The 19,648-nt window shown below is 36.4% G+C and overlaps 1 protein-coding gene across 1 annotated transcript; it reads left to right on the top strand.

Moving 5' to 3' along the window:
• Positions 1 to 3,161: 3,161 nt before the first annotated feature.
• Positions 3,162 to 10,212, top strand: LOC101737272 (uncharacterized). Its single transcript, XM_012696440.4, has 3 exons — positions 3,162 to 4,395; positions 4,682 to 5,078; positions 9,411 to 10,212. Exons 2-3 carry the CDS (start codon positions 4,703 to 4,705, stop codon positions 9,503 to 9,505), a joined length of 471 nt encoding a protein of 156 aa, XP_012551894.1. The 5' UTR covers positions 3,162 to 4,395; positions 4,682 to 4,702; the 3' UTR covers positions 9,506 to 10,212.
• Positions 10,213 to 19,648: the final 9,436 nt, after the last annotated feature.

Consider the following 19,648-nt stretch of genomic DNA (forward strand, 5'->3'; position numbering starts at 1 on the left):
ACCCAGTCGATCGTATTTCTCTTGTTAATTCATACCTACCTGGCGTCGGGATACTGTGATCACGCAGGCGGTTCCCCCGGGGTGCAGCTGCTCCATTGCACTGAATCTAGTTTTACTTATATTATTTATTTATTTTCTAATAAGTGTAGATATAGATTTTTTTTGTTACTTACTGAAAAAGCATTACCCCGGATTTCAAATTTGTTAAAATTATTCATTGTATTTTCATTCAATCTTACTTTTCTAATTCCATGATGTTGTCAACTATTATTACACTGTCGATTGTCCTATAATTGAGCTACTTATTGTGAATTTGTCCAATGTTTTTATTGGTGATCACTTTGTTGGTGCAACTAAATAAATAAATAAGTAACATCAATCTCTGGTATCCATAGCACAGGGAAACTTAAATTGACACCGGATGACCATCCGCAATAAACGCTCACGCTTATGACATGCTCCAATCGCATTATCGTTATGCGGACGACCACGTTTCGACACGTATAAAAAAAAAATCAGATAACAACAAACATCACGCGGCCACTGTACGAATTACTTGAAGACATTATTTTTCGTAAAAAATGTCCGAAATGGAAGATACGATCGATAGTTCGGAGTCCTTGGAGGATCTCTTGAAACATGGCGGCGATCCCTCGAAGATGCCTTCGACGAAAGAGATCCTCAAAATGCTGGACACTTCCAACATACCTGAAGAGCTGAGGGAGAATATGCGGATAATGCTAACGGGAAATACGCCTCAAGTGTTCTCTGGATACGGTTCGATATTAGCGGTCGCATTCGTGTTTTTAATATTCACTATTATATGTAAGTATTATCTTATATATAAAATTATCGTGTCACAATGTTAGTTACCATACTCCTCTGAAACGGTTTGATCGATTTTTATGAAATTTTTTAAGCATGTTCAGTAGGTTTGAGAATCGGCTTCTATCTATTTTTTATACTCTAAGTGATAAGGGTTGTCCACCCCTTACATTTTTTTTAATTCTTGGACATTTTTTTTGTTATAATGAGGCGTTATGTGGTTGAATAAGGTTTTGTTATTTTTATATTCCCTCATCGTTCACAGCGCTACATGCCTCTTTCACTCATTTACCACATCCTTACACACAATATTTTTTTTATCTACACTAGAAATTCTCTAGAAATCTTATATATGGCAAAACAATGTTTGCCGGGTCAGCTAGTTTCTTTGTCTTTTTGTAATCCGAGGGTACTATAACAATTGCACCTGCATTTGCCAATCAAAAACAATATTATTATTTTTTATCGCTTTGATGGGTGGACGAGCTCACAGCCTACCTGGTGTTAAGTGGCTACTGGAGCCCATAGACATTTACAACGTAAATGCGCCACCCGCCTTGAGATATAAGTTCTAAGGTCTCAGTATATTTACAACGGCTACCCCACCCTTCAGACGCAACGCATTACTGCTTCACGGCCGGAATATGCGGGTTTGTGGTGCCAACCCGTGCGGATTCACAAGAAGCCCACCTACTAAGAACAATACGTGCTCTTTTAGATGGAATTTAAGTTCCTCAGTTGTATCTATAATTAAATATCATTAGGGAATATACTCTATTACGAAGTCCCATGAGACTGGTGAATTAATTGTACATATAATAATAGATTGATTGTGTATTTTTTAAATGATGTCTACTACCATGAATAAAAAAAATCGTAATTGAAAAAAGTGTGCAGTTCTAACAAAACGAAAAAATATATTATTTTACGCCCGCCATTACAAGATTAGGTTGTTGAATTTTGATGAACTGTCAATCAAATGTTACCTATTAAAATGACCTCACAGTAGTGCTGAGCGTATATTCACATATTTTGCAGAAACTGCTAAAGGATTTATGAAAAAAATACTTTATAAAAAATACTTTAACTTTAGAAAAAAAAACAATGCAAAATTCACAAACGGTTATTTGGAAATGTTATTAAGTTAATCAAAACTTTATATTTATCCTTCTTTAAAAGAGGCTTGTGGAGAGTATTAAGCGGTAGGCAGCGGCTTGGCTCTGCCCCTGGCATTGCTAAACTCCATGGGCGACGGTAACCACACACCGTCAGGTGGGCCGTATGCTCGTCTGCCTGCAAGGGCAATAAAAAAAAAAGTGTTCTCGTTAAGACACGTCCTCACAGATCGACCGATACATAACTCATACAATCAAACTGCATGAATAGTCTGTATTCCGACGCTCCGCACTTTATAGGCATTAATAGAAAGTCGATATATCGACGGTTCACGCTCAAAGGCTTAATAAAAAATACTATTAAATACACTTTTTTTTTTCATTATATAAAAATCTCAAACTTTGTCGAATGCATTGTTATCGTCATTGGACTTATGTAACCCCGATACGTACCTACACCCGATAAGAAAGCAGAAAGGAATATAATTGCGTAAATATAATCTGTTGTTTGAAAAGTTTGATATATATTTATTACTAGCTGACCCGGCAGACTTCGTAGTGCCTCAATCGATAAATAAAAGACCTAAACTTTTATATAGAATAAACTTAAAACAAACAAAAGGAATCCGTCCGACGGGGGACACGTCAAAGGGAAAACAAAATTGTTATTTTTATTTAATTCCGAGAATGTTCATATTTTTATACCTTTTAAACCTTCTCTGGACTTCCACAAATAATTTAAGACCAAAATTAGCCAAATCGGTCAAGCCGTATTCATGTTATGTCGTGACAAGGGAAAACGGGTTTCATTTTTATATATATAGATAGATATGCAAAAAGGATACTCGACATCACAGGAGACTGAAGAGCTGGCAGCTACCTCGGACAAAGAATTAGTATTAGCTATTCAAAGTGGGAACTCTGCCAATATCTTGGGAACCTTGCCTAAAGGGACTCCTTTTAATAATATATGTTAGTTATAAAATTAATATTATTATTATTATTGTTATTTTGTAAGGTTTTTAGTTTTAGGTTCATTGTTAGAGTTGATTGCATAATTTATAAATATTATTATTTATTACATTGTATTTATCTACATATATGACGATCTATAGATATGGCAATGAATTACTTTTGAATAAGCTTTTATTAGCTTGATTTGTCCGTTTGTAGCGATATTCTGGCCGACCTTGAGACGTTCGATTAACTTGAAAATTTGCTCGCGCATCAATGATCAATGACGAAACAATAAATTTTATGCCTTTGCTCTAATATATCAACATGATACAAAAAAAATATGGAACTAATTGCTTTAGTTCCCTTTGCTATCGTATATATTTTTTTAAGTTTTTAAATTACGTACTCGATTTCGGGGTACGCTCTTTGGCCGAAGAGTTTTTTTTTTACTGCCCTTGTAGACTGACGAGAGTAGCAGAGAGATGTGTGTGGTTTTCCGTCTATATAATGTTTTTTTATTATTTCTCCACTCGTTAAGGGTCGTCGGGTTAAGGTTAGGAATGCTTTTTTTTTTGCTCAGACACCCTGGATCTAAAACGATATTGCCATGTTTTTTTTTTTGTGGCTTTTGATTTTTCACCCACGACATATAATTATCGTGTCGGTGAGTGTAAAAAAAACCTCAGCCTGTAACTTATTAAAAATGGAAATGACTTTTGAAAAATTGAAAATAATTATTTTAGTTTTCTATTTTCTCCTTCCTTCTTCAAATAGGTTGAGGCCTTTCTACCTAGCTGTGGTAATTGCCTTTTTAGTCGCCACACGTGTCACATGTGCACAATAAATGAAGCATTGAACATAATAATGGTGGTTTTCCAATTACAGAGCATAATGCGACTCAGTGACGCACAATGCCGAATTATGCCGAAGCTTTAATTGGAACGTGAATTAGTTTTCAAATGCACCAGCAGAGTGCGCTAAGTTAGCACAGTTTTAATTAACATTGATTATTTCTAAGAAACTACGACGAAACGAAAGCCTTACAATTTTTTTCAACATTAAATAATATTACTAACGATAATATAAACAAAATTTCGATCAATGCCAAATTGTAAAGAAAAAACACTTGTCAATTTTCTGTCACTGAGTCGGTATCGATTGCGAGTATCACGCGAGAGCAGTACTTCTGAGAGTGCTCGATTGTGCGAAGCGTTGCTGCAGTTGGAACATTCAACGTTGAACATTATGCCGCATAATGCCCTCTTGTGCTGTAATTGGAAAACTACCATTATCAGATTTACCTAATTGTTACCCTTATCTGAATGTATCTTATCCGACCGGGTGTTCTGTTATCAATCGATAGACATCGCTGTTGCTATAACTCAATCGTGGAACGACACGTAATAACGGACTGCGTGTTTTTTTTCTTTTCTTTTTTAATATCTAAATCAGTGCTCCATAGATTACGAGTATTAGTTCAATAAGAGGTGTCTTTGTGGTGAGTTTTTTTATTTTTATTTTTTTAAATTAAGTAATTCAACAATTTGTATCCCAAATGTAATTCGTTGAGTTTTTTATTTATTTTAATGAGATAATTTGTTAGTTTTTTTTTTGTTACAATTTTAATGAAGCAATTAATTTTTGCTGCAATAGCGTTTGGTATCTTAAGTTTTTGTCATTTAATTTAATTAAAGATTGTTCATAAATGAATTTACCTAAACATTCAAAATCAATTAAAAATAATATGTTAGTTTTAAAAAAAATATATATTTTCCCGCGCACAGTGTATACAACAACAAAAAAAAATGGCGGACGAAGTTGAGAAACCGACTGTCTCGCTGAACTTAGGCGGCGCTTTCTCCGAAAAGGTGTCCGAGATCGTTGATAATATGGACATAAAGACGGTTTTGAAGAAAATGATTGACATGCCACCCGAGGGACAGGACAATGGTGAAACGAAGGAGCAATTGCAGGGGATCTTAGAGAAAATCGAAGCAATGTCCGACGAGGAAAGGGAAGAGTTCATGGCTAAAATCAAGCAAGGATTGATGCAAAAGCTTAATTTTAATCTAGGCCAAAACATTGATCTGTCCGGCTTGGAGACGGCCATCAAGGAAGCTATCGTACAAAAGCTCTATATGGTCGGTGCTATCGTGGCGTTCATAGTGTTCTTATTGCTTGGTATGTTTATTTTCGTACTAATAATAATAGCGCGGGAAAAGTCACTGTCACCCGAACTCAAACTAGGATTCCCTGTATTAAGTGGATCGGAGATTGACATCGTAGAGTAAAAGCTCTTAGTGGTTACTGTCGCCCATGGACTTCAGCAATGCCAGGGACCGAGTCAAGCTGCTGCCTACAGTAAAGCACTCTTCACAAGCCTCGTTTGAAGAAGGATATTAGCGTTCGGGAAAAACCGTGGAGGGGACCTCATTCCAAAGCCGGATGGTACGTGGCAAAAAAGTCCTCTGGAAACGCACGGTGGATGAACGCAGGGGCTCCAGGTAGTACGGATGAACTCTACTCCGGTGACGGGCGGTGCGATGGTAAAAACGAGATGCCGGTATCTTCTCAAACAATTCCTGAGAGCAATCCCCATGGAAAATACGGCAAAATATGTCCCGAATTCGGAAACCGTGAATGTGGAATGGTAATTTACATATATAAAGATACGTTCCTAGGTGGATAAAATAATAATGACAAAATTTCGATGGGGTTTAGTGGGTAATCGGATAAAATGCCCAGCGTTAAACAAAAAAGTGACAAAATAAAAACATACTTTATACTTAGCATAGTTGTAATAAGGTACATTTTACTTTTTTAATAGTCTAATTAACGACGCGTTTACAAAGGATATTCGGTTGGATACGTACATATTGGAATCCTTTTTATCAATGTGTCTACATATATAGGACCATATGTTGCGTTGTGAATAAGAGTGGACTGTACTATTAGTTTGATTTTATTTATCTATAAGCGACAAAATAAAGAATTTAAAATTAATGACTATAAGAAATAAGAAACAGATGTGTCGCCCTTGACATATATGTATCGAATAGGTCCGCGAATAAAGAAATTTTTAGTCGCGAATATAGGAATTTGTTCGCATTTTTGAATCCGTGAATTAAGGAAGCGTGAATAAGGAGCTTTTATTGTAATTATATACGTCGATCTCACAATGTTTTGTATAACGGATATGTCACTCTTCAAACCGCGATGAATGACCAAAAAATTTCCACTGAGTTTCTCGCCGGATCCTCTCAGTGGATCGCGTTTCCGATCCGGTCGTAAATTCTGCGAAGCACTACTTTTGCTAGGGCTAGTTTTAGCAACGTCCTCTGATTAGAACCCGGTGAGCTCCTCTGCTTGCTCAGTTACACTGGCATAACCCTCTTAAGGTTACCAGCTTAGGTAAGAAAAAAAAGGATTGCGTGGTTTTATGAAACCACGGTAAAAGTGAAACTTTTTTTCACATTATAGTCATTTAACTCTGACAAATAACATTTACATTAAACACTCACAAAAACAAACAAAATAGCGTGGAGCACTGGCACAAATGAGTCTATACGCTCGCTACACGGTCAGCTGATGCGATTTATAGGCGCCGCCATATTGGCCTTGGCTGCTCCGACGAGCGCCTTTCACTTTATCCCTACTCCGCGGCTGACCGTCACGCGACATGCAACACACAGACGAAAAAGTTTGAGACGATGTAATAACTAAAAATTTTTTGGATGATATTAGTAGTTTTTTTTGCGGATGGAGCAGCGTTTAAGGGCATATGGACAATGTGTGGGATGTAGAGGCCGAAAGGAATATTCCTGCAGGTTTACAAAACATCCCGCCATTAGAAAATTTTCCGTTGACGATTGGTTGGGTTTGGGTACAACACCCATCAATTAAAATTAATTAAATAAAGTTTAGCGTTCATTATTTTCGCATTAAAAATTGTTGTTGAAAACGAACCGCTTTAAAAATGTAAAACTAGGGATCCTTACTAAAACTCCAATAATGTAACCCAAGGTGTAAAAAATCACCTAAAATATTCTTTACATCGCGTGCCCTGCGAAAACCATTGACGATAGAATAAAATAATGTACTACGACTTTGTAGAACGCATTATTATTTACAAAAAGTGTCGCGACAGCATATGTCTAACTATTATAGCTATGCCGCAATAAGTGTTCTATTATTTAAAAAAATAAAACAACTTCAAATATCATTGAAATTTTTGTTAAAGACCCGAGCGGAGCCAGAGCGGGCCGCTTGTAATCAACAACATTTGTTAATTTTTTTGTTATTGAAATATTATTATCGTGCCGTCTTATATTATCTTATCATGCAATCGAAATTTTGTTTATTTCAAAACTATTCTCATTAATATCATATAGATTAATCTAATTGGAAGGAAAATACCATACTGATTTTCACTATATTTATATACTAAGCCGTGTGCTTAGTGCGTTTTTTAACTCGTTCTCGATAGCGTAAAAGTTAACTCAAATTTGTATGTAATTGGAACAGCGCCACGTAGTGGTGGTAGGACCTCTTATGTGTCCGCGCGGGTAGGTACAGCCAAAAAAAAGGTACCACCACCCTGCCTATTTCTGCCGTGAAGCAGTAATGCGTTTCTTTTTGAATGGCGGAGCCGCCGTTGTAACTATACTGAGATCTTATAGAACTCATATCTCAAGGAAGGTGGCGGCATTTACGTTGTAGATGTCCATGGGTTCCGGTAACCACTTAACGTCAGGTGGGCTGTGTGCTCGTCCACCCAACTATGCAATAAAATAAAAATACGTAGGCAAACGTTCCAACTCCATGGAAATTCGAGTTAACTTTTACGCTGTCGAGAACGTTAAAAACCGCTCGCACTAAGCAAACAGAGCAGAAAAAATGTTGATAAAATTTTGCGTTTAGAACAGCACGGAGGACTGTCAGATTTTGTACAGATTGTACTGTGACCATTTTAAATAAACTAGAGGTCCCGCAGTAGTCGAAATTCGACTATAATGAATTGGAATTGTAAGTTTGTACACTATTATGATTGTATTTTCAACGCCAAGACTACACTATAGAAAAATATTAATAAAGACAAACAATATTTAATCTATTCTCAATTTGATCACAGACGTCAAGAACAAAAGTTTGACAATAAATAAATAGTATGCATGCGTGTGTGTGTCAAATACATGGTAGTATGTGTAATGTTTTCTTTATTGATTTAATGTATCTTTTATGCATTATTTAAACAAAATATTAGCATTGTGCACTTCTTCTCTATATTCTCTATAAGTGTGGAAAATTTCATACTCCTCCGTCCGCGCGATTTTCGTAAAAAGGGATACAAAGTTTTTGCTTCACGTATTAATATATAGATTAAACGGGATATTTGTACAACTTAAAATGTGCGTCGAAATTTTTCGCGCAATGTTCTACGGTCTTTGGTGACCTAGCATCATTTGTCCACTATTTAGAGATGATGATGATTAGATCTCAGTAATTAGGAACATTCCTATTAAACAACGAAGTTAGGTTACTTTACACGAAAAGTTTAGGAAAACGGCTCCATCACTGTATGTCGACGTCGCCCAAAACACGTCATTGCGAATCCTCCCGATCCGTTAACGGCGCTTTTAGGTACCACAAGCACCGGTCACCGTCCTCGTCGAAGCCGTCGTTTGCGATGAAGGGCTCGACGAGCGAATTAACCCATAGACACAGCCCACTGAGTTTCTCGCCGGATATTCTCAGTGGATCACGTTTCCGATCCGGTGGTAGATTCTGCGAAGCACTGCTCTTGCTAAGGCCAGTGTTAGCAACACTCCGGTTTGAGCCTCGTGAGCTCACCTACATGTTAGGGCGAAGCTGACGTAGCCTCTCAAGGCTATCAGCATAGGTAGGAAAAAGAAGAGATCACTGTAAATGTACTTACTATACCCAGAGACATCTAGAGACGCAACGTGGAACTCGCTACGGATCAAAGAACCCTGCAAACTGACACACAGTACTCGTTAGAAATAAACAGAAATTCCAACTAGTAAATTTTATTTATTTCTTTTTTATTGCTTTGATGGGAGGACGAGCCTATAGACATCTACAGCGTAAATGCCGTCACCCACCTTGAGACATAAGTTCTAAGTTCTTCAGTACAGTACAACGGCTGCCCCACCCTACAAACCGAAACGCATTACTGCGTCACGGAAGAAATTGGCAGGGTGGTTAGTACCTACCCGTGCGAACTCACAAGACGTCCTACCACCAGTAATTACGCCAATTATAATTTTGTTGATTTGATTTTTATTGCACGACGTTCTTCCTTCACCGTGGAAGTCAATCGTGAACATTTGTTAAGTACGTATTTCGTTAGGACAATTGTTACCCGCCTGCGGGATTCGAACACTGGCGCATCGCTCGATACGAATGCACCGGACGTCTTATCCTTTAGGCCACGACGACATTCACAATATTCAACCGTGTAAATCTAATATTAATATTTTCTTTTGTACACAGTGTTCTTCGGTTACAAACTGTACAAGTCGATAAAGGACAAAGAAGTCAAGAGGGAAGAAAAGAAAAAGGCTAAACAATTAAAAAAGAAAAAGTAGAATTTTAATTGACATTTAAAAAAAAGATGGTGGTTTTGACAGTAGATTTAAAGTATAATATGTCACTTTGGACTGAATTGTCATTTAAAAAATATATAACCTAAAATACTACTGATTTTCACTTTTATTTTAAAAAAAATGAGATTTAAATCCAAATATACGGTTTGATCCAATAAATTTACGTATTTTCTACCACATATTTGTTTATTACTAGATTTTTACTTTAACAACTGTCAAAGGTGCCATTTTTATTATTTATGTATGTAAGGTTTGGTGGTTTAAGGTTTAAGAAGAATTAAGTATTTTTCACTTGATTTTAGTTCTCAAAAAAATCTCTTTCAAGAGAACACCAAAAATAAACTGATTAGGTAGTAGCACTTAAGTCTAAATCAAGATCCCGTATTTATAGTTTGGTCATGATTATTTCAAATGTATTCATACTAAATGAATTTTAGAATGAAATAGGGTGTTTGGTGAAAAATACTTAATTCTGTGTTGGTGACTGATTTGAGAAACTAATGTGTACAAAAATAACTTCCTGTTTTTTACTTAGGCACATTCTCTGAATCTAATTTCCATGCTATATGATAGGAGTGTTGCGGTTTTTAGATACTTACATTCCAAATGTTATGTTTTTTTTAAATTTTGTATTCCTTCTTTAAATGTAATATGTTGTTGAGAAATATAATTTATTTTTACATAATAAATCATATAGTTTTATTTTGATTGTCAAATATGTAACCCTAGGAAATGTTTAGTAGGTACGGACCTTTTTTTTTTTTCTTACCTAAGCTGGTAGCCTTGAGAGGCTATTCCAGCGTAACCCTAACTAGTAGGTGAGCTCACGGGGCTCAAACCTGATGACGTTGCTAACACGAACCTTAGCAAGAGCCGTGCTTCGCAGAATCTACCACCGGATCGGAAACGCGACCCACTGAGAAGATCCGGCGAGAAACTCAGTGGGCTGTGTCTGAGAGTTAATTTACTCGTCGAGTCCTTCGTCGCAAGCGCCGGGTTCGACTAGAACGGTGACCGGTGCTTGAAGTACCTAAAAGCACCGTTAGTGGATCGGGAGGATCAGAGATGACGTGTTTTGGGCGACGTCGACTGCTTTCCATTCTGTCCGCAGTATCGGGAATGGGTACGGACCAAATTATACAAAAGAAAAGCGTTAAAAAAAGCTATATTTAAGAATATTTGATAGAAATGGCAAAATGGTGTATGTAGAAAGTAATCAGATAGTAGCTATACATTTTTAACTTCGACTTACATGTAGAAGTATATAATAACAATAATCGAGACAACACCTAATACATAATTAAAACAATAATTGAGATTTTTTGACAATTCGATGAAAGTAATTAATAAACTCATTGGACCACACTAACGCCATCTCGCGGAATACAGACCCGCCTTTATTATTCAACGTCCGTAAGCACTGGCGTTGTTTTTTTGTTTTCCTACCTAAGCTGATAGCCTTGAGAGGCTATTTCAGCGTAACCGTGGCTAGTAGGTGAGCTTACGGGGCTCAAGCCTGACGACGATGCTAACACGAACCCTAGCAAGAGCCGTGCTTCGCAGAATCTACCACCGGATCGGAAACGCGACCCACTGAGAAGATCCGGCGAGAAACTCAGTGGGCTGTGTCTGAGAGTTAATTTACTCGTCGAGCCCTTCGTCGCAAGCGACGGGTTCGACGAGAACGGTGACCGGTGCTTGAAGTAACCAAAAGCACCGTTAGTGGATCGGGAGGATCCGAGATGACGTGTTTTGGGCGACGTCGACTGCTTTCCATTCTGTCCGCAGGATCGGGAATGGGTACGGACCAAATTATACAAAAGAAAAGCGTTAAAAAAAGCTAGATCTAAAAATATTTGATAGAAATGGTGTATGTAGAAAGTAATCAGATAGTAGCTATACATTTTTAACTTCGACTTACATGTAGAAGTATATAATAACAATAATCGAGACAACACCTAATACATAATTAAAACAATAATTGAGATTTTTTGACAATTCGATGATAGAAATTAAAAAACTCATTGGACCACACTAACGACATCTCGCGGAATACAAACATGCCAAACGCCAACTAGCGTTGATACGCGGTACATATGATTATATCGCTTAGTGAAAACGGGACATAAGACCATATAACCAAGATTATCAATAATCCAATTGGTCCTCTGTTAGAAGTCATGCGAAATTATCTAGTAGCTACTTGAGTTGTGGACGTGACAGGAGCAACATCCAAATCCAACGGACAGCGCAGTGATTTAATATTCTTACCATTTTAATACAAACCACATAAGTGTAGTTTCTCGTAGTCATGTGAAGTGACACTTGAAAGACGCCTGGGAAGAAATTAACAGCAAAATTCATTCTATCCAATCCCTAATCGACTATCGAATTAGCGGCGCAACTTTATAAATACATACATTTAATAATTTTTCATCTGCATTGCTTTTGGTCGACTACCAGAGAATGCTTTTGTTATGCCGGCCACTGACTGTGAAGGGCCGTCAAACAGTCATTCGCAAACCTAGCCGCTGTGCAAATAGGTTCGCATACTCAATTTACGAACCCGTTTGCGCTTCCTCCCACACTTGTTTACGAATGTCTCACGAATTTCTCCTCCTTTTTAATTCGTCAATAGAACATTGAAGAGAAAAAGAGTTTCGCGCGCTTTGATGTCTGTTAAAAAACCGACACAGCTTGGAAAACCACGAATGCAGCGAAAACTTTGCATAATCATTTGCAAATGTCGTCCCTCACTTGCGGGTTTGCGTATTCGTGCGCATGTGAGTGACCGGTGTTACATATATGAAGTGTAGGTAATAAATAAATAAAGGTGTAATGGCAATTTTATTATGAATCTTCCGAATCGTTCGTTTGATAATAACAATCAAACAGACACAGAAATAGGAACAGGAATAGGAAGGTAAGAAGGAAAAAAAACCAAATTCAATTTCGAAAAAATATAATTGTCCACTATAATGCGTAGCGTACAGGATTTAATTCTTCCATAATTCCAAAAAAATAAGTTTTCCTATTTCTAGGTTACCTCGAGGGCGAATTTCAGACTTGCTTGCCCATAGATATCAGTTGGATAAGCGCCCGCGTTTTCCCGTCTTTTCTTACGTCAAATTTCCCGCGAATTTGAAAACTTACTTTGAAAAAAGTATCATTTCCACTTAAGAAATCATTTCCACTTCCTACACTAGCGCTATTTCGGTGAGTCTTCCAACAATAACTCGCTATTTACAACGCAGCTCCAATGATTTTGTACATCGTAAGTATAAAGATTATTTCTAATATCCATCAACTGCCTTGCGTACACATTCAGAGTCTACCGTAACGATCGATGATGCCTTAATAAAGGAGATAATGCGAAATATAGCCAAGCTATGTAACCCCAAATGATAATGCTATTCCAACACAAGTTTAAGAATAATAAATTCACACCAACAATAATTTGTAAAAAATAAAAATTAATCTTACAACAGTTCTTAATTACGCCAATTATTATAGAAAACTAGAGAAATTAAAATTGAGATTAATCTAATCCTTTAAATCGCCATATATCTAAATATATATTTGTCTCTGTCATTCGCTTGAAAACTGACGTAAGATAAACGGGAAAACAACAATTTTTTTTTTCTCTCAGAGAAAGCTAAGAAACTATTGATTTTTTTTAAACTGTGTCCGATGATTTCGCTTGCTTTAAATTTGCGTATCAGCTGTTAATAAATTATAATAAACAGAAACGATTCAATGCATGTAAATATTAACTAGGTACGTAATAAATATATTTTTAACAATATCTTACAACCTTTTTTTCATATTTAGTTATCACATTGTTTTTTTTTTTTAAGATTTCCGGCCTTTTCTTTGCAATCACCGTGTTACAATGTTTCTTTTTCGAAAACGCCCCATAATGCTTCTATTCCGTATTGTTTTGTAACACTCTCTATAACACGTAAGATTAAACCGTCTAATATTACACCCGCGTGCAATTTATTACTATAATAATAAGTTTATAACACAGAATCCTTCGAGTATGTAGGGTAGTTACGAATTAAAAAAAGTTATTATTCAATATTTAGCTTGGTACATTCGCGTTACTTTACATAGATAATACACATAAATTAGTTATAGATGAGCAACTCAAGCACTCAACAAAAATGTTTGCGGGCGTCGGCCACTAGATGGCTTCGCTTCGATTAGTTTCTCATTGCTCCTGTAGATGGCAGTAACATATTACCTATCCTATATTTTATTTTTAATGAAGAATTTTGTAAGTTTTCAGAAACCATAGATTGATAAAATTTAATCAATTTGCCTATAACAAATAAAGACTTGTATGGTTTATTATTTTCTTAGTTTCTGTGTTTAGTTATACAATAATTAAATGCCTTTACTTTAACAGCATATAAGTTTAGGGGCAACCGCTACAAGATGTCGCTACTTTCCATACAAAAAAATATTCCTTTGCCGTAAAGTATCGCAGTTTCAGGGCTCTGTTACTTTATACACGTAGTATGATGTTTGACAGAATTAATGAAAATCGAAAGAATATGAACGAATGGGGGTGTCACTTTTATTGAAGTGAAACTTCTAATGCGACTTCCAACAAGGTTGCGTTAAACGTTTAACGCTACCATGGAATAGAAAGAGACAGAGCGAGAGTGAATGCGTGGCACTCGGACGCACGCGCACAGTATACCTGTTACAGGCCAGCGCGAGCGTTAGCAACGAGTAGTGGCCAATATTTTAATGAAGTATTTAAAAAAAAAGTATTTTTCTATCTATAATTTAAAATATATATATATTAAAAATGTTGAAGATGTCGTATCTTTTACAGCATTCCCTATTAAAAGACCAATCTGATTTAAAGACGAAAAATGAAGAAAACTACAATACTGCTCATCGAAAAAGAAGTTTCACTTCATTCACGTGCACCAAGTTGCACGCGCACCATTTTTTTAAAGTAGTAAATGTTTTCGAAAATAAATATGTTAGAGGTCTATCGATTGTGGATTGTTTTAAAACAACAATAAGTAGGTGGTATTCACTATTCCCTTGTACATTTTTTAAATAAGAATTTTTCGTTATTTTAATTAGTAATTTTGAGACCGTCGCAAAACGTTCGGCTCTTCCATTAGATGTATAAGTAAACAGGAAAACAAAATCGCTAAAACATCCCGGCTGTGTTCAAAGTTGGATCTTTAAAAATACTACTATTAGATAATATCCTCTATATAATTATAAAGGGCTTCAAAGAGTCCTTCCTTTTTATTTGTGCATTTTAGTTCTTTACAAAGGAATACTAGTTGTTGAAATCTCTCAGTGTTGCAAACAAACTAAGTCTAAAATCACAATATTTTTTTTTGTGGAAACACCATCTCAATGCTGTAATTTTTGACAGAAGTAACTTGAAAGTCTAATACTTTTGTCTCACAATGAAAAAGTCAACTCTACACACGAACATTATAACTTCAGTCAATCGTTGTATCACCCCTATTTGTTACAAAATATTAATACGAAGAAAGTATTTTAAAAAAACGACTTTAGTATAACAAGAAGCATAGATAGCGTAGGTAGGTGTTTTTTTACAATTTATACTTTTTTTATTATTATTATTATTAAAATTTTATCCTAAGATCAGTACAATTTGAATTGTCTCCGAGAAGATACACCCTTCAATGATTGTTTCTTATAGAATATTTTTCGATGCGGTGCGGGACAGCTAGTGATAAAAACACGACGAGAAAAAAACTACTTAAAAAGTATTTACACTATTCAGCTTACGCCGGCAGACGTACGACGAGTTACAAGTCGCATAACATTAACAATGTCAAAACAATCGTAAACGGACTGTCTATATTAGCCGCGCAAACAAAACTCTACCAAAGACAACTTTACGTCATTTGGCGCCAAATCAAACGGGCTGACCATAGATATGCCATAGTTTTTACATAACGTTTTAAAATATTAACTATTAACATTGAATTACGATGCCTTATTAAGTTTTTTTTTATTGTTTTTTTTTGTTTTTGGCTTCCGTATTATAATACCTACGGCATAATTCACGTAAAATAATTTAAATTTATCTGCATAATGTTAAAATAATTGAGATTTATTATACTGAATGCAGAAGTATGTTTCTCGAAAAGTATTAAATGTATTACTATTATTATATTAGAAAATACAATTAAATTCTAAATTTATTAATCCGCTAACAAGCTTAATCCAAAAAATATATTTTGAAGAAAAATATAAAAGAAACGTTAAACACTAAAATACTTAAATATTTTACATTTAATTTTATTAATTACCTAAACTAAATTAGCTATGTTGATCATAAGAATGTTTATTTAAAAAAAAACGATGTATCGACTTTTTTTAAACTAATAATTATTCGATACTACGAAACTGACACTAAAATAACCTAAAATTATAAATCAGAAAGTGTAGATAAAAAAAATACGTTTACGCAACTATTCTTTTATATCGAACTTTGACTCCTTTCCTCGCGAAAGAAACACTTAAAACACATAAGCTTCGCATTTGAACACCTCTCAATATCTGCGTATCCCTTGACTCTAATCCCAAAACTACAAAATAAGGTTTAACGTTATCGTATTAACGCGTAAAAACAATGACAAAGAGAAATAAACAATCATTGAAATACATAACAGAACTTTTCTTGAGCGCTTACAAAGTTAACAATCTACAGTGACAAGTGAAGCTTGTTGGTAATTACTAAGCTCATAATTACGTTGGACTCTAAAACGACTTGCCCGATTAGGATATACTTTAAAAGTAATCCGCGTGTTCAATTAAAAAAAATACTTTGAATACCTACGTTAAATAACTTTAAATACAAAAAAAAGTGTAATCTGTTTGACCTAAAGTAATTAAGACTAGACCTAGATCGCATTAATTAAATCGAACAATGACGTCATAGTTTACGTGTGCCATGCAAATTACAAAGATGGGCTCTGCGAGAAAGACCCAGGAACGTCTCGACAATCCACGCCGGACTTTAGGCGCTTATAACAGTTATAACCTACACAGGTAAAGGTACTAAAGAGTAAAGGCGAATAAAAAGAAACACCAAACTGCGTGCGCCAACGAAATGACAATTGCCAATCAATTACTGGTGGTAGGACCTCTTGTGAGTCCGCGCGGGTGGGTACCACTACCCTAGCAGTAATGCGTTTCGGTTTGAAGGGTGGGGTAGCCGTTGTAATTATACTGAGACCTTAGAACTTATATCTCAAGGTGGGTGGCGCATTGATGTTGTGGATGTCTATGGGCTCCAGTAACCACTTAACACCAGGTGGGCTGTGAGCTCGTCCACCCATCTAAGCAATTAAAAAAAAAACCGCGCAACTGTTATTATTGTTCAAGAAAAATGCAATCACACTCAGGGCGCCCGGGAAAACGTAATGAAAATTGACAGCCGTCAAAATTGACATCTGTCAATTAACGCCTGACGACTTCGTTAAGCTCTCTTAGAACCTGTTTTCGTTACTTTGTGTTAGTGCAGTCGATTATGATCTATTTGTTAAATGTAATAAAGTAAATTTGATTATGAGCGTGCATTAGATTGCCTGTTTGAAATCGACAATGATATCTTTAAATTGAATATAATGAGAATTTTATTATCTAGAGAGAGAATTCGTATTGTGCTTTCTGAATGCTGCAATTAAGCCTTTTATCTAGCCCGGTGAGTTAGTGCCGCTTAGACTTCTGAAGACGACAATTCTATATAATCTATATACATGAAGCAAAAACTTTGTAGCTTTTTTCACGAAAATTGCGCGGACGAAGGAGTCTGAACTTTCCCACACTTACAGAGAATATAGAAAGGGAATGCTGAATGTTATATATAATACATTAAATATAGAAGTGTATAAATAGTCTTTGACAATAGAATCATAATAATGTTCAAACTTACAATTTCTAATAATTAAAGTCGAATTTCAATCACTAGTATTGATAAGAATTTCTTGAGACCGCTGTATACGTAAGAAGGCTTAGAGGTGAGCCGCGGTAGACTGGACGGGGTTAGCATAAGAAGAGGGACATAATGCACCCGAAATTTTGTATTTACACAAAGAGCACTAGAGGCTATTGTTAAAAGCTTCAAAATTAGAACACGCGTAAGTTCCAGCGCTATAAAAGATCTTTGAAGTGAAATTGAATCAAAAATTTGATATCACAGCATTGAGTAACATTGAGACACGCATTACCCACTCTCAACTAAAGGTTTTATGAAATTACGCTGTGTGCTTAGTGCGAGTTTCTTAACGTTCTCGATAGCGTAAAAGTTAGCTCATATTTGTGTATGGAATGGGATCGTTTGCCGTTAGGGGCGCTGTTCCAACTGCATAAAAAAATGACTTAACTTTTACGCTATCGAGTACGTTAAAAAACTCGCACTAAGCACACTGGTCTTATACTCAATTCACACATATGAGTTATAGATTTTTTTCATGGGGCCCCATAATCGGACTTGAGTGAATTCGGCCCTGTATGTGTCTGCTAAGTGAAAGGCAGGAGCACTAAATCCCCTTTACCGAACTAGTGATGTTAAAACATTTTATTATAGGGAACATTTCGAGAAATTAGTGGTGGTATCTACTCAATAGATACAGGCACCTGCATTGGAGCAGCTACCTCAACCGGTTTAAAAGTTGAGACAGCTTTTTATTCCTACCTAATCGTTGGTAGCCTAAGGGGCTTTTCCAACATCACGCGAACCAGTAGAAGAGCTCACGGGCTCAACCTGAAAGAATTGCTAACACTAGCCCTGGCAAGAGCAGTGCTTCGCTGAATCTACCACCGGATCGGAATCGCGACCCACTGAGAAGATCCGGCGAGAAACTCAGTGGGTTGTGTCTATGGGCTAGATCGCACGTCGAACGCGGACGGTGATCAGTGCTTGAACAGCCTAAAAGCACCGAACGTGGATCCGACAAGGCATGTTTTGGGTTTTTTTTCCCTACCTAAGCTGATAGCCTTGGGAGGCTATTTCAGCGTAACCTTAACTAGTAGGTGAGCTCACGGGGCTCAAGCCGGAGTGATGCTAACACTGACCCTAGCAAAAGCAGTGCTTCGCAATCTACCACCGGATCGGAAACGCGACCCACTGAGAAGATCCAGCGAGAAACTCAGTGGGCAAGTTTTGGACGACGGCGGCTTTGCTTTGCCCCGTCCCCTGGATCGGATATGGGGGACAGTCGTCACGTCTCAAGCGATGTCCCTATATTCAGATTCTGCTGTCTGTAGCCTACCACCATTCCACGTCAAGTAGACCATAACCTAGTCTGCCCATCAAGGGGAATAAACAGTTGAAACTGCGAACGTGTAATATCAATTTTATGTAAGACCTACTGGTGGTAGGACCTTTTGTAAGTCCGCGCGGGTAGGTACTACCGCCCTGCCTATTTCTGCCGGAAGCAGTAATGCGTTTCGGTTTGAAGGGTGGGGCAGCCGTTGTAACTATACTGAGATCTTAGAACTTATATCTCAAGGTGGGTGGCGCATTTACGTCGTAATGTCTATGGGCTCCAGTAACCACTTAACACCAGGTGGGCTGTGAGCTTGTCCACCCATCTAGCAATAATTAAAAAAAAAGTTGAAAAGTTAACGCCAATTTCCATTGCGTTTGTTGAGGGTAAAAAAGAGACTGTCCATCCCATATTCAGGATAATTTGGAACCGGAGTTGAACACAAAAAAAAACCACACTAGTCCGTCCAGAATGATACTTTGTATACAGCGGCCTTTAATCTAAAAAGTATAATCTTTATAATAATCTATAAAAGTTAGATTTAATTTTCACAAAAATAACATTAAACAAAACTTTATTGAGAATATTCTAGATATAAACTATTATTTAATTATAATTGAGCTAGTTCTGTTGATGAGCAAAATTATTAATCAAAAGCAAGAACTTGTGAATCAATCCTATTCTGATTAAAATAATAAATATATTTAAAGCCAGACTAAGAAATACTTTGTACAGTTAGTGACAGTTTCAAATAAAAAATAATAAAAAAAAAACTGAGAAACACAAGTTTAATTAGAAAAGTCAAATTAGAAATTGAAAAAAATAAAATAAAAGCCTCTCG

The sequence above is a fragment of the Bombyx mori genome, chromosome 2 (genome assembly GCF_030269925.1).
Source record: "Bombyx mori chromosome 2, ASM3026992v2".
Lineage (NCBI taxonomy): Eukaryota > Metazoa > Arthropoda > Insecta > Lepidoptera > Bombycidae > Bombyx > Bombyx mori.